A 16,003-nucleotide genomic window follows, 5' to 3' on the forward strand; every position below is an offset into this window, starting at 1 on the left:
TGAAACAACGGCAGAGAGCGGAGGTACCGGACTAATCCCCGCCCCCTATCTATGAAAGCTACCGTCTAATCCCCGCCCCCAAAACGGTGCTACTCCGCCCCTTGCGGACTATTACCGGCTAAAATCCACCCCTATCCGGTGGCACTTCCGGTTAGTTTTTTTTTTTTTTTTTGCAATCATCTCTTTCTTCCTACCGACTAAGTAAGATCTCCGCCCCCAACAAGTGACCGTCCCCACAATAAATTACAAAGGTGGTGCTTAGGCCGGAAGTGTTGTCATGGAGACAGAGGTTACCAGACGACATCACATGATCTGGACTGGCTGAGAGGTCATATGATGAGGTCAGCTCCATATATGGCAGGCTGGGTGTGGTTGTCTCCATGGTAACAGTGTGTTCCGGGATTATAAACAATGTCACTGCTCATGAATAATCATTAGAGGCTCTGCATCTGCTCCGGCCTATGATTGGCTGGTTATGTAACCCACTGCTGAGCAATGATGGATGTGATTGGTCGGAGCCCTGCCTGTATTGGTCTGGGTGCTGGAGCGCCCTCTAGTGTTATTACCTCTGATGCTCAGCAGGGGATCTGTTGCTTTGTGGCAGATCAGTGTTGTGTAATAGATTTATATATAGAGAGAGTGACAGCGGTATCTGTGCGCTGGAGATGGCGGCATAGTTTATAGCACATCATAGTAGTGTATGTCTCTGTGCACTGTATGGCGGCATTGTCCCTGTGCACTGTGTGGCGGCATTGTCTCTGTGCACTGTATAGCGGCATTGTCTCTGTGCACTGTTTGGCGGCATTGTCCCTGTGCACTGTATGGCGGCATTGTCCCTGTGCACTGTATGGCGGCATTGTCTCTGTGCACTGTATGGCGGCATTGTCTCTGTGCACTGTTTGGCGGCATTGTCCCTGTGCACTGTATGGCGGCATTGTCCCTGTGCACTGTATGGCGGCATTGTCTCTGTGCACTGTATGGCGGCATTGTCTCTGTGCACTGTATGGCGGCATTGTCTCTGTGCACTGTATGGCGGCATTGTCTCTGTGCACTGTATGGCGGCATTGTCTCTGTGCACTGTATGGCGGCATTGTCTCTGTGCACTGTATGGCGGCATTGTCTCTGTGCACTGTATGGCGGCATTGTCTCTGTGCACTGTATGGCGGCATTGTCTCTGTGCACTGTATGGCGGCATTGTCTCTGTGCACTGTATGGCGGCATTGTCTCTGTGCACTGTATGGCGGCATTGTCTCTGTGCACTGTATGGCGGCATTGTCTCTGTGCACTGTATGGCGGCATTGTCTCTGTGCACTGTATGGCGGCATTGTCCCTGTGCACTGTATGGCGGCATTGTCTCTGTGCACTGTATGGCGGCATTGTCCCTGTGCACTGTATGGCGGCATTGTCCCTGTGCACTGTATGGCGGCATTGTACCTGTGCACTGTATGGCGGCATTGTCTCTGTGCCCTGTATGGCATCATTGTCTCTGTGCCCTGTGTGGCGGTATTTTCTCTGTGCACTGTATGGCGGTATTGTCTCTGTGCCCTGTATGGCGGCATTGTCACTGTGCCCTGTATGGCGGTATTGTCCCTGTGCACTGTATGGCGGCATTGTCCCTGTGCACTGTATGGCGGCATTGTCTCTGTGCACTGCATGGCGGCATTGTCTCTGTGCACTGCATGGCGGCATTGTCTCTGTGCACTGCATGGCGGCATTGTCTCTGTGCACTGCATGGCGGCATTGTCTCTGTGCACTGCATGGCGGCATTGTCTCTGTGCACTGTATGGCGGCATTGTCCCTGTGCACTGTATGGCGGCATTGTCCCTGTGCACTGTATGGCGGCATTGTCCCAGTGCACTGTATGGCGGCATTGTCCCTGTGCACTGTATGGCGGCATTGTCCCTGTGCACTGTATGGCGGCATTGTCTCTGTGCACTGTATGGCGGCATTGTCTCTGTGCACTGTATGGCGCATTGTCTCTGTGCACTGTATGGCGGCATTGTCTCTGTGCACTGTATGGCGGCATTGTCTCTGTGCACTGTATGGCGGCATTGTATCTGTGCACTGTATGGCGGCATTATATCGGTGCACTGTATGGCGGCATTGTCCCTGTGCACTGTATGGTGGCATTGTCTCTGTACACTGTATGGCGGTATTGTCTCTGTGCACTGTATGGCGGTATTGTCTCTGTGCACTGTATGGCGGGAATTGTCTCTGTGCACTGTATGGTGGGAATTGTCTCTGTGCACTGTATGGCGGCATTGTCTCTTTGCACTGTATGGTGGCATTGTCCCTGTGCACTGTATGGCGGCATTGTCCCTGTGCACTGTATGGCGGCATTGTCCCTGTGCACTGTATGGCGGCATTGTCCCTGTGCACTGTATGGCGGTGCATTGTCTCTTTGCACTGTATGACAGCATTGTCTCTTTGCACTGTATGGCGGCATTGTCTCTTTGCACTGTATGGCGGTATTGTCTCTGTGGAGTGTATGGTGGCATTGTCTCTGTGCACTGTATGGCGGTATTGTCTCTGTGCACTGTATGGTGGCATTGTCCCTGTGCACTGTATGGCGATATTGTCTCTGCACTGTATGGCGATATTGTCTCTGCACTGTATGGCGGCATTGTCTCTGTGCACTGTATGGCGGTATTGTCTCTGTGCACTGTATGGTGGCATTGTCCCTGTGCACTGTATGGCGGCATTGTACCTGTGCACTGTATGGCGGCATTGTCCCTGTGCACTGTATGGCGGCATTGTCCCTGTGCACTGTATGGCGGCATTGTCCCTGTGCACTGTATGGCGGTATTGTCCCTGTGCACTGTATGGCGGCATTGTCCCTGTGCACTGTATGGCGGCATTGTCCCTGTGCACTGTATGGCGGTATTGTCCCTGTGCACTGTATGGCAGCATTGTACCTGTGCACTGTATGGCGGGAATTGTCTCGGTGCACTGTATGGCGGTATTGTCTCTGTGCACTGTATGGCGGCATTGTCTCTGTGCACTGTATGGCGGCATTGTCTCTGTGCACTGAAAAGGGGAGTGGCCTCAGGGGAAAAAGAGGCGTGGTTTAGGTGCAGCAAAAATTGTGCCAAATTCTGGCAGACATGTAAGTTCTAAAATTAAACTAGACCGTCCTCATATATATATATATATATACTGTATATACACCCGCCAGATACATGTCCGGGCCACTGGAGGAGATACAGGATTTAACACCAAATTTATTTCTTTTCTTTTCTTGCACTTTGCACCAAATGTTGTTAAAACGTGTCGCACGCCATTTACGCCACATCCCTGCCCAGATTACGCTCCCATTTGGCTTAGTTTGCGCCGTTCTCGAGAAAAAAGTGTTTTTGCGAATTCTGCCCCTTATTTCCCAAGCTCATTGGTCACTTTATGGCGTCACGTTGTATTCCACAGTACAAGCGGTGTAAACGGCGCCAAATTATACCAGAGGCCTCTGTCTTTAATTAAATAATTACTATTATAGAAATGTTAATTAGTAAATAATTAGTGTCATTTTATTTTGTCTCGGAGATGAATAAATATTCCGAACCATCGTCTTGTTTTCCTATAATAAAATAATCGCCATGATGTACATCGCCCGGTGCGGACGGGGTTATTTCGGGTCACCTCACCCTTCTGCTCCATGTTGGTGCACGCCGCGGCTGTGCGGGTGATGTCTGACCTGTTTGGCGCCAATGAAGGGAAGCGTCTTATTTTACACCCCATGTGGGCGCCGCTCGGTGGTTGTGCCAAGTACGGTGCCCACATTCTCCCACACACTTACAATGTATCTGTTCTATCTCCATGGACAGTGTTTCTCAATCAGGGTGCCTCCTGCTGTTGCAAAACTACAGCTCCCAGCATGCCCGGACAGCCTTTGGCTGTCCGGGCATGCTGGGAGTTGTAGTTTTGCAACAGTTGGAGGCACCCTGGTTGGGAAACACTGTCCTGGGCTGTGGTTTGGGTGGTGCCGTCTAGTATAGCTTCTGTGCACCGTATGGCGGGCATTGTCTTTGTGTTCTCTATCGCACTGGTGTCTCTGTATGGCAAAGTTGTGTATGTACATTATCGCAGTATGGCTTCTGTGCACTGTATGGCAGCGTCTTCTGTGTACATTATATCTATGTTGTCTCTGTGCACTATATGACAGCATATTCCCTGTGCACTGTATGGCAAAGCTGTGCCTGTGTACATTATCGCAGTATTGTCTCTGTGCACCGTATGGCGGCATTGCCTTTGTGTACATTATCGCAGTATTGTCTCTGTGCACCGTATGGCAGCATTGCCTTTGTGTACATTATCGCAGTGTTGTCTCTGTGCACTATTTGACAGCATTGTCTATGTGCACTGTATGGCGGCATTGTCCCTGTGCACTGTATGGCGGCATTGTCTCTGTGCACTGTATGGCGGCATTGTCTCTGTGCACTGTAAGGTGGAGTTGTCTCTGTGCCCTGTACGGTGGCAAGGCCTCCGTGCACTGTTTTGCGGCATTATCTGTTATGTCTGTGCACTGTATGGCAGCATTATCTATTAAGACTTTGCACTGTATGGCCGAGTTGTCCCTGTGTACCTTATCACACTGCTGTCTCTATGCCCTGTGTGGCGGCATTGTCTCTGTGCCCTGTATGGCAGCATTATCTCTGTGCCCTGTATGGTGGCATTATCTCTGTACACCGTATTGTGGCGTTGTCGCGGTGTATACTATTTTTCTGAGCCCTGTATGGCAACATTATCTCTGTGCCCTGTATGGCAACATTATCTCTGTGCCCTGTATGGCAGCATTATCTCTGTACACCGTATTGTACTAATTTTCTGAGCCCTGTATGGCGGCATTATCTCTGTGCCCTGTATGGCAGCATTATCTCTGTGCCCGGTATGGCGGCATTATCTCTGTACACCGTATTGTGGCGTTGTTGCGGTGTATACTATTTTTCTTAGCCCTGTATGGCAACATTATCTCTGTACACCGTATTGTACTAATTTTCTGTGCCCTGTATGGCGGCATTATCTCTGTGCCCTGTATGGCGGCATTATCTCTGTGCCCTGTATGGCGGCATTATCTCTGTGCTCTGTATGGCGGCATTATCTCTGTGCTCTGTATGGCGGCATTATCTCTGTGCTCTGTATGGCGGCATTATCTCTGTGTACATGATCACACATGGGGAGATTTATCAAAACCTGTGCAGAGGAAAAGCTGCCCAGTTGCCCATAGAAACCAATCAGCTCGCTTCTTTCATTTTCATGAAGGCCTGTGAAAAATGAAAGAAGCGATCTGATTGGTTGCTATGGGCAACTGGGCAGCTTTTCCTCTGCACAGGTTTTGATAAATCTCCCCCACTATTATCTCTGTGCCCTGTATGGCGGCATTATCTCTGTGTACACGATCACACTATTGTTTCCGTGCCCTGTATGGCAGCATTATCTCTGTGCCCTGTATGGCGGCATTATCTCTGTCCCCTGTATGGCAGCATTATCTCTGTGCCCTGTATGGCAGCATTATCTCTGTGCCCTGTATGGCAGCATTATCTCTGTCCCCTGTATGGCGGCATTATCTCTGTGCCCTGTATGGCAGCATTATCTCTGTCCCCTGTATGGCGACATTGTCGCTGTGTACATGATCACACTATTGTTTCTGAGCCCTATATGGCGACATTGGGAGGAGATAATCAAATCTGTCTAAAAGAATAATTGTCTTTGTTGCCCATAGCAACCAGTCACAGCTCAGCTTTCCTTTTTTTTTTTCAAGAGCAGAATAAAAATGAAAGTGGAACTGTGATTGGTTGCTATGGGCAACAAAGACCCCTTTTTTCTCATTAGACAGTTTTTGATAATCACCCCATTGTTTTTGTGGAGATATATATATATATATATATATAAAAATATACTGTGTATACATACACTTACACCTCATAGTGGGGGCCCACATATATAACCACCCGCCCCTCTAACCCACCCAAAACTGTCATTCTGGTACTTGTTGTTCTTCCTCTCTCACACCCCTTGGTGGACCGCCATTGGATTACCCATCAGTTTCTGGAAGATCAATAGTGACATGTGAGGTCCCCCGACTCCCCGCACAGATGATTATCGGGGTGCAGGACATGTCACCCGACCTGGGAGATTGTACAATACAGCCCCTCCTCGTGGTGGCCCTGTACCCTTCTTCCAAAAAATAGCGCCACACCTGCCCTCAGGTTGTCTCTGGTATTACAGCTCAGCTCCATTCACTTAAATGGAACTGAGCTGCAATACCACATACAAACTGAGGCCAGGTGTGGCGCCGTGTCACCTCAGAGTGTCTCCCAACCAGGTGGCCTCGGGCTGTTGCAAAACTACAACTCCCAGCATGCCCGGACAGCCAACGGCTGTCCGGGCATGCTGGGAGTTGTAGTTTTGCTACACTTGGAGGCACTCTGGTCAGGAAACACTCTGAGGTGACAGGCGGCACCCAACGAATTTAGGTCCCTAAATTAGTCACGCCCGTCACATGGGTCAGACCCCCTGGGGTGTCGTTCTCTCATTTGGCGAAGTAACCTACGCCGCGCTTCGCCCTCCTCCTCCCCCCCCCCCCCCCCCCATCCCTGGCACCACCACATCTTACAGATTCTTTCGATATTCGTCATATACTGATGCCTGCGGGCATGACGGGGTTTCCTGACTTGCGAAGACTCACGCGTTAACACTTGCCTTGCTGCTGGGATATCCCTGCAGCAGTGGAAGGGTTAAAGGTGTTATCTCTCCCCCCCCCCCCCCCCCCCCCCCAAAAAAAAATAAAACACAATAACATTGATTCCATTTCTCTAAAAACAGCGCCACGCCCATCTTCAGGTCCTGTGCAGCATTACAGTTCATTTCAATGGAACTGAGCCGCAATACCGCGCACAAACTAGAAGACCAGAGTGGCGCTGTTTCTGGAAGAAACTATGATATTTACATGGCTGGACCGCAACCGCCAACCATAATAATCATCAATGTCCGGGCCCGTTCGTTACATTGCACATTTATTGCCTGTATAGGTATAAGGGGTCAGGATGTGGCCTCACCCATGATGGCGCGATACCGGACCGGTGAGGGGGTGGTCAGGGGTACTCCGCGCTCTAGGAGTAGATGGTCAGCTTCAGCCAATCCGGTAGTCGGCACTGGACCTCCCCAGTCCCCTCTCGGTCCAGGGCCTTGAAGGCTCGAAACATACAGTCCATCCGGACCATGCTGCTGATGAAACTGTCAAAGTTCACGTTGCCGTTGTTGTCGGCGTAGCGCCGGATCAGCAGCTGGTGCAGTTGCTCGTTGAGGTTGAAGCCGGCAGCTTGGACGGCGGCGGGAATGGAAGTTGCGGGGATGTAGCCCGTGCCCTCGGTGTCGAACTGCTTGTAGATGCACTGCCACTTCTTGATGTTATTCCACAGGTACTTGAACTCCTCGAAGCCCAGCTTTCCCGTCCCGTCACTGTCCATGACGGCGACCATACTGCGGCACGTGTCGATGCTGAAACCGTCAGTTTTTAGATCCTTGTGCTTGGCCACAACCTTGTTGAGGACGTTCTGCAGCTCCACCGGAGACACCTCCATGTCTTCTCCTGCCAGGTTCCTGAAGAGTTTTCGGAATTGCCGCTGCTCATCGTTCTCGTAGGCCTCCTGCTGATAGGCATTGGCGCAGGGCTCTGGAGGGGGCGCCGGTTTATAATTTGCTATGGCGTTTCCAATGAGACCCAGTATACCTCCCAGAATGTTCGCTCCAGCACCACCACCTCCTCCCCCGGCACCGGCCTGGCCAGCAAAAAGTTTCCCAGCTCCACCGGCTTGCCCACCTCCTCCGCCACCAAAGCTGCTCAGAGCTCCTTGTATGATGTTGCCCATACCACCACCTCCTCCTCCACCTTGGCCGGCTCCAGACAGGCCGCTCAGAGCCCCTTGAAGGAAATTGCCTGCACCTCCACCTCCTCCTCCACCGCCGCCCTGGCCACCGGCTCCAGACAGGCCGCTCAGAGCCCCTTGAAGGAATTTGCCTGCACCTCCACCTCCACCTCCTCCTCCTCCGCCGCCCTGGCCACCGGATCCAGCAAGGCCACTCAGAGCCCCCATTATGTTGCCGACTCCTCCGCCACCCTGGCCAGGTCCTGCAACGCTGCCAATGGCTCCCTTCAAGACGTCACCGAATCCTCCACCGCCACCGCCTTGGCCGGAGCCTCCTCCACCAGTCGCCGATTTCATAAAATTATTGAGCATGAACATCTTGGCTGAAGTGCAGAGGGAGCAGACGAGAGTGCAGAAGAGGCTGCGCCGGAGGAGCAGACTGTGGGATCTCGTGTAGAGCGAGCCCCGTCCTGGTCTTCACGCCGAAGAAGAAAACAGAATTGTTGAGTCAGAGGCGGCTCCACCCAGACCCTGAGCAGCCAATGGCGGAGCTCTTCCCAAAACATTCCTTCCAAACTGCATTGTGAGCCGCCCAGCCCCGAGAGAGAAGGGGAGAGGGAGGGAGACCCTGCGGGTCTGGACTGACTGCCAGCAGCTGTCACTTCTGCCTGTCAGCATCAGCAACTCCTCCTCTCTACCAGGGCTTAGTATAGGTGGGGTATACACAGAGGAAGATGAGATGGGGGTAATGTATGGACAGTAGGGGAGTAGCGGCTGCCGGTGCCCCAACATTTAGGGTGTATTCACACGTTCAGGTTTTTAATTGCAATTGCTGAATACAAAGTTAGGAACCGGTCATAAACGGAGGACACGTATAAGGCGGCTCTTACACTGTGCAGTTTTTTAGCAGCAGCTTTAAAAGGGTACTCTGCCCCTAGACATCTTATCCCCTATCCAAAGAATGTCTGATTGATCGCAACGTTCTGAATGCTTTGGGCGGCCTTGGTCGTGATGTCACGTCACGCCCCCCCTCCATTCATGTCTATGGGAGGGGGCGTGACGTAGTCACGCCCCCTCCCATAGACATAATGGAGGGGGGGCGTGATGTGACATCACGACCACGGCTGCCCAAAGCATTCAGAACGTTGCGATCACGGCCAGCGTTCTAAACATAATGTTCAGCATGTCGGGGGCGGCGCGTCGATTGTAGGGGGTCCCAGACATCCCAGAGGCCGGACCCCCGCAATCAGACATCTTATCCCCTATCCTTTGGATATGGGATAATGTAATTAGGGGGCGGAGTATTCCTTTAAAGCCAAAACGAGTTGTGGTTCATAATGAAATATAATCCAGTATAAAGAACAGATGCTGCTTCTGGATTCACAATAGGGTAGAAGCTGCACCTGTTCTTTATCTACTTCACTATGATCCACACCTGGTTCAAAGCTGCTGCAACACACTGCAACGAAACTGCACAATGTAAGAGCAGCCCGAGGTGTGAAGACAGTCTGAAACCACCGACAGGTGCAGGAAATGACATGGCCTATCCGGTGACAATGGCGCCTCTCAGGGGTGGGGTATGTTAGTGACCGGTCAGTTCTTGAAGTCGAAGTCGGAAGCAGAAAAAATGGAAACGTGCTGAATTGTGATGGGGCAGACGATGGGCCAGACAAATCCAGAGCGGACGTTCTTGTGGGGTGTCCCCAGTATATAAGGTTAGTTACGACTAAAAGTGGACAGTGGAAAGAAGGACAACAGGGGACAGGGTCATAGGGGCCCGAAGATTATTGATGTGTTGGGGGGGGTGAAGGATTGTCTTGTCTGATCCCACAGAAGAGGTGCTGTAAAGCAAACTGCTGAAAAAGTTCCAGCTGTCTATGATAGAAAACAGTCAGATCACACAGGACATTGTGGCTTGGTGTGTATGGGGCCCCACCAGGGCTTAAAGTGTACCCGTCAGGTCCAACAAAAAAAACATTTTTTTTAAATATATATCACTCAGTACCTAATCCTGACCATGTACATCTAATTTTTATGTGTCTAGCACTTTTATTTATTTTTTTATTTCACTTTTAGTTTAGCTCACTAGTCTGAATTCCTCTCAAAGGGAGGGGGCGTGGCCTCACTGTGCAGGTCTCCGCCCCCTCCCTCAGTATGCTGTCTGCTCACATCTCCCCCAGCATTAGCAAAACTACAACTCCCAGCTTGTCCTCACTGACAGTAGCCGGACACAAGCTGATGGTGGGAGGATTTTTCCTCCAGCCCTGCGCTCACAGCTGTCAATCAAGGAAGTGTGTCCATGACATAGGTGATGACTCATGGACACAGCAGGACTGGTATGTGTCCAAGCAGGCAGGGGGGGGGGCAGATGTTTGACTGGCTTTTTCTGTATGAAATACTGAAAATTTTCTAATGAAAGCAATTACAAAACCTATTGGTTATACATGCTTTACAACATATCCAAAGTTTTGTATCTGACAGCGCCCATTTAAGTCCTGCAGGAACGCATGGGAACGGAGTTCCTGTACTTTTTCCACAGCAGGAACATTGTTCCCATTAGCAGGAGTCCTGCAGGACTAGTCCTTAAGTGGAAATCTTGGGTGAGTTCCCACACTTTTTTCCCCCCAGTACTTGACCCCTGGGCCCCACAGACTGGTCTGAGCCCATGTGACCCCCTGTCCACCCCAAAAGTATGGAGGAATTGTTGTGGGGGCAGTGTGTGAGGCATCGGGGCTAAGCTGGGGGTACTGAGGGGGTGAGCGGTCTGCATGGTGATGAGCACAACATGGAGGATCCTCCAGCCCCCTTCTGCACATACTGATCTGCTGACTGTACCCACAGGAACGCCCTGCTCTGGGTGTGGGATCTTCTCGGCTCCCTGCCCCGGGGCACAGAATTCTCGCTGTGCAGTTGTTTCTCATGGCCCTTTACTCCTCCGTCCTGTTCTGCTGCTTGTCTTCTGCTCCTCCTGTAATCTCACCACCACTCCCAGCAGCCATTGTTTTCACTGACACTAAACCTGAGTATTTGTGGGTGCACATGTCATGGGTGGGGTTCCTCTGCGGCTCCGAGCTCCTGGCACCCGGCCACCACTGTGCTCTCTGCAGGATGAGGCAGAGGAAATGGTTTATAGGCCTCTGTGTGTATCGTCCTCCGTAATACAAAAAAACTTATTATAGGGGGTTGTGCGAAGCAGAAATACCATATTATGGGGGTTGTCTGCAGGGAAGACATCAGGTTATGGGGGTCATCTGTAGAGAAGACATCAGGGTATGGGGGTTGTCTATAGAGAAGACATCAGGTTATGGGGGTCGTCTGTAGGGAAGACATCAGGTTATGGGGGTCGTCTGTAGAGAAGACATCAGGTTATGGGGGTTGTCTATAGAGAAGACATCAGGTTATGGGGGTCATCTGTAGGGAAGACATCAGGTTATGGGGGTCGTCTGTAGAGAAGACATCAGGGTATGGGGGTTGTCTATAGAGAAGACATCAGGTTATGGGGGTCATCTGTAGGGAAGACATCAGGTTATGGGGGTCGTCTGTAGAGAAGACATCAGGTTATGGGGGTCGTCTGTAGAGAAGACATCAGGGTATGGGGGTCGTCTGTAGAGAAGACATCAGGTTATGGGGGTTGTTTGTAGAGAAGACATCAGGTTATGGGGGTCGTCTATAGAGAAGACATCAGGTTATGGGGTTGTCTGTAGGGAAGACATCAGGGTATGGGGGTTGTCTGTAGAGAAGACATCAGGTTATGGGGTCGTCTGTAGGGAAGACATCAGGTTATGGGGGTCGTCTGTAGGGAAGACATCAGGTTATGGGGGTTGTTTGTAGAGAAGACATCAGGTTATGGGGGTTGTCTATAGAGAAGACATCAGGTTATGGGGTTGTCTGTAGGGAAGACATCAGGGTATGGGGGTCGTCTGTAGAGAAGACATCAGGTTATGGGGGTCGTCTGTAGGGAAGACATCAGGTTATGGGGGTTGTCTGTAGAGAAGACATCAGGTTATGGGGGTCGTCTGTAGAGAAGACATCAGGTTATGGGGGTCGTCTGTAGAGAAGACATCAGGTTATGGGGGTCGTCTGTAGAGAAGACATCAGGTTATGGGGGTCGTCTGTAGAGAAGACATCAGGTTATGGGGGTCGTCTGTAGAGAAGACATCAGGGTATGGGGGTTGTCTATAGAGAAGACATCAGGTTATGGGGGTCATCTGTAGAGAAGACATCAGGTTATGGGGGTCGTCTGTAGAGAAGACATCAGGTTATGGGGGTCATCTGTAGGGAAGACATCAGGTTATGGGGGTCGTCTGTAGAGAAGACATCAGGTTATGGGGGTCATCTGTAGGAAATACATCAGGTTATGGGGTTTGTCCTCATTGGGTTCCCCACAGACAAAACTTAGGGGTGTCCACTGTAGGGGTGTGAATCGCCAAGAATTTGGCGATTCGATTCGAATCGCGATACCAGTGTGGCGATTCGATATATCCCGATATATCGCGATACCGTCTAGGTGGCGATACATCGCGATATATCGCCCACCTGGGAGCATTCATAGATCCCAATAGACGCCGCTGTCAGCTTTGACAGCGGCGATCTAGTACTCCGGTGCTCACTTTTCTCATGTTATCCCGTCCGGGCTGCAAAATAAAATAAAACGCACTTTATCTTACCTGCCAACGAGCCCCCGGAGCTCCGGTACAGGTGTTCGGTCCCCGGGCTGTATTCTTCTTACTTCCTGTTATCCCGGCACGTCACATGGAGCTTCAGCCTATCACCAGCGGAGGCGGGACATCGCTGCGGCCAGTGATAGGCTGAAGCTCCATGTGACGTGCCGGACTAACAGGAAGTAAGAAGAATACAGCCCGGGGACCGAACACCTGTACCGGAGCTCCGCGGGCTCGTTGGCAGGTAAGAAAAGTGCGTTTTATTAAAAATTCCACATCCCTAAAAGAATCGATTCAAAAATATTTTGAATCGATTCTGTATCGGCAAATGAAAAATCGCGATTATCGCGAGAATCGATTTTTTCTTACATCCCTAGTCCACTGTGGTTTCTTGGCCCTGTTGCGGAGACCCCCCCCCCCCCCTCATTAGTCAGGATTCTGCCCATATAAAGTATAGATATTGACTTTTGGGGCCCTGTGTGACTTTCTCATTTTTGTTTCTTTCAGATTTACGCCCTGAACAAGGTGATGACGGAGCTGGAGCAGCAGCAGTTTGAGTCTTTCTGTAAACAGATGCAGACGTCCAGCAAGTGACGGGAAGATGCGGCGCCATTAGATGAGGCCGTCCCGCTCAGATCGCCATGCTCTCCGCTTCTTACCCATGACTTCATTTTGCTTTGTATTATGTGGTGGATCCGTGGAGCGGACATTGCTGGAGACGTATCGGGGTGATTGAGCAGAATGTGGGAGACGCAGGTGACCGGATCACTCGTCGCACAATCTTCGCGTGCCGCACCTTACAGAAGAGCGATGAGACTGTGCGGCAACGAGTGATCCGGCCAGCGCAGTCTCCATGGAGCATCACCAGTGTTATAATAAAAATGGCCTACGTTTACACAGACTTTGTGTTTTCATTCTTTATCGAATCAGTTTGAAGTCTTTGGACGGTGTTCAAATGTTGCATTTGGTAAAAATGTAATGTGAACACAGCCTCAGGGGAGTATATAACTACTATATATCCTGATACCCTATAGATAGCAGCAGTATACAGATAGAGCTGGAGGGGAGGTGTATAACTACTATATATCCTGATACCCTATAGATAGAGCAGGAGGAGAGGTGTATAACTACTATATATCCTGATCCCATACAGATAGCAGCAGTATACAGATAGAGCTGGAGGAGAGGTGTATAACTACTATATATCCTGATCCCATAGAGACAGCAGCAGTATACAGATAGAGCTGGAGGAGAGGTGTATAACTACTATATATCCTGATCCCATACAGATAGCAGCAGTATACAGATAGAGCTGGAGGAGAGGTGTATAACTACTATATATCCTGATCCCATAGAGATAGTAGCAGTATACAGATAGAGCTGGAGGGGAGGTGTATAACTACTATATATCCTGATCCCATAGATATAGTAGCAGTATACAGATAGAGCTGGAGGGGAGGTGTATAACTACTATATATCCTGATCTCATAGAGATAGCAGCAGTATACAGATAGAGCTGGAGGGGAGGTGTATAACTACTATATATCCTTATCTCAGAGATAGCAGCAGTATACAGATAGAGCTGGAGGGGAGGTGTATAACTACTATATATCCTGATCTCATAGAGATAGCAGCAGTATGCAGATAGAGCTGGAGGGGAGGTGTATAACTACTATATATCCTGATCCCATAGAGATGGAGGGGAGGTGTATAACTACTATATATCCTGATCCCATAGAGATAGCAGCAGTATACAGAGAGCTGGAGGGGAGGTGTATAATTACTAGTTATACTGATCCCATAGAGATAGCAGCTGTATAATTACTATATATCTTGATCCTATAGAGATAGCAGCAGCAGTATACAGATAGAGCTGGAGTAGAGGTGTGTAACTACTATATATCCTGATCCCATAGAGATAGCAGCAGTATACAGATAGAGCTGGAGGGGAGGTGTATAACTACTATATATCCTGATCCCATAGAGATAGCAGCGGTATACAGATAAAGCTAGAGTAGAGGTGTATAACTACTATATATCCTGATTGCATAATGAGAGAAGAGCGGCAGTATACAGATAGAGCTGGGAAGGATCTGGCAGTTAATGATGTCATCCTGTAATTTACATGAAGTCAGCTGACCCAGGACTGACCACTTCTTCACATTACCACTGATTTTATGTGGGTCAGGCTGGTGATCACATGACCCACTTACAGTAACAAACATGGATGCAGTTGTGCTGCAATCAAACAGATGGCGCTATAGGACTAGTGATGGGCAAAAGAATAAAATAAAAATTATTAAATATCTGGAGTGCTTCTTTAAACAGGTTATCCAGGAATAGAAAACCAGCGCCACCCCTGTCCTCAGGTTGTTTGTGGTATTACAAATTGGCTCCATCCACTTCAATGTAAGTGAGATGCAATAACACACACAGCCTGAGGACAGGGGTGGCGCTGGATAACCCCTTTAACACCATCTCAGAGATGATGGTGGTGGTGGTGGTAACGTAATAGCCCCATTGGGCCTTGGTGACCCACATTACAAAATCAGCAACACAAAGGACTCGGTAAACAAATCGCTTTATTATGGACGGCTCGGCCACCGCTTTACATTAACCTCTCCCTCCTCAGGTGACAGATGCCCCCCCCGGGGGGGGAACGGCGCAGCTCGGACTCGCCCCCACCCACATTCATCTGCTGCTTTTATAATAATATAAGGGAGGATCCCGGCTGTCAGGCAGTGATGCCCTCCAGTACAGCTTACACTCTGTGTTCTTAAAGGGCCGCTCCAGGTTTCTTTACATGACGTTTCACAGTATTATAATAAGTTTTATAATAATTTCTTTACAGTCAGAGGCTGAAAACCTGACCTTAGGATACGTTGACACGGGCGGATTTATTTTTATTTTTTTGCGGGCTTTCCGCTGCGTATTTGAAAGTGGGCGGGCTCTTCTCGGCTGTCCGCAGCAGATTTTCTGCGGTGGAATTTACGCTGCTGCGGACAGCCGAGAAGAGCCCGCCCACTTTAAAATACGCAGCGGAAAACCCGCAAAAAAATCTGTGCGTGTGAACGTACCCTTAGGCCGGTTTCAGACCAGCGTAGTAAAGCCGCAAGTACAAACGCAGATCTAACAACTTTGACCTGACGGGTCATTGGGTCGGGCCTAGGTCTCTAAATAGCGGTCTTTCAGCTTTTGCACAACTACAACTCCCGGCATGCCCGGACAGCCAGCGGCTGTCCGGGCATGCCGGGAGTTGTAGTTTTGCAAAAGCTGAAAGACAAATATTTGGGGACCTAGGGGAGATTTATCAAAGCCTGTGTAGAGGGGGGGGGAAATGCCCAGTTGCCCATGGCAACCAATCAGATTTCTTCTTTCATTTTCAACAAGGCCTCTGCAAAATGAAAGAAGCGATCTGATTGGTTGCTATGGGCAACTTTTCCTCTGCACAGGTATTGATAAATCTCCCCCCTAGGCCCTACC

General features: G+C 50.0%; 2 protein-coding genes and 1 long non-coding RNA gene across 8 annotated transcripts in view; 1 reads left to right on the forward strand and 2 right to left on the reverse strand.

Moving 5' to 3' along the window:
- The window catches only part of LOC130294434 (tyrosine-protein kinase STYK1-like), an 83,156-nt gene extending 82,818 nt beyond the window's left edge, over window positions 1–338 (reverse strand). For 4 of the 5 annotated variants that reach the window (XM_056544221.1, XM_056544220.1, XM_056544219.1 and 1 more), the window contains exon 1: window positions 195–338. The gene's annotated coding sequence lies outside the window, so the exon portion shown is untranslated. The other variant, XM_056544218.1, reaches the window with a different exon arrangement.
- On the forward strand, window positions 12–13,421 carry LOC130294440 (uncharacterized). Its single transcript, XR_008848494.1, has 2 exons — window positions 12–150; window positions 13,028–13,421. It is a non-coding gene; the product is annotated as an uncharacterized LOC130294440 (long non-coding RNA).
- On the reverse strand, window positions 6,995–8,395 carry LOC130294436 (calpain small subunit 1-like). 2 transcript variants are annotated; one of them, XM_056544234.1, is made up of 2 exons: window positions 8,024–8,394; window positions 6,995–7,936 (listed from the first exon to the last, which is right to left on the reverse strand). In XM_056544234.1, exons 1-2 carry the CDS (start codon window positions 8,235–8,237, stop codon window positions 7,104–7,106), a joined length of 1,047 nt encoding a protein of 348 aa, XP_056400209.1. In that variant the 5' UTR covers window positions 8,238–8,394; the 3' UTR covers window positions 6,995–7,103. The 2 variants fall into 2 exon arrangements, with proteins under 2 accessions (XP_056400209.1, XP_056400208.1); XM_056544233.1 differs by having other exon boundaries at window positions 6,995–8,395.
- Window positions 13,422–16,003: the final 2,582 nt, after the last annotated feature.

The sequence above is a fragment of the Hyla sarda genome, chromosome 10, assembly GCF_029499605.1.
Source record: "Hyla sarda isolate aHylSar1 chromosome 10, aHylSar1.hap1, whole genome shotgun sequence".
NCBI lineage: Eukaryota > Metazoa > Chordata > Amphibia > Anura > Hylidae > Hyla > Hyla sarda.

Bases quoted from the DNA above. Each gene is read 5' to 3' on its own strand.
- LOC130294436 (XM_056544233.1), bottom strand. From the start codon at position 8,237: ATGTTCATGCTCAATAATTTTATGAAATCGGCGACTGGTGGAGGAGGC.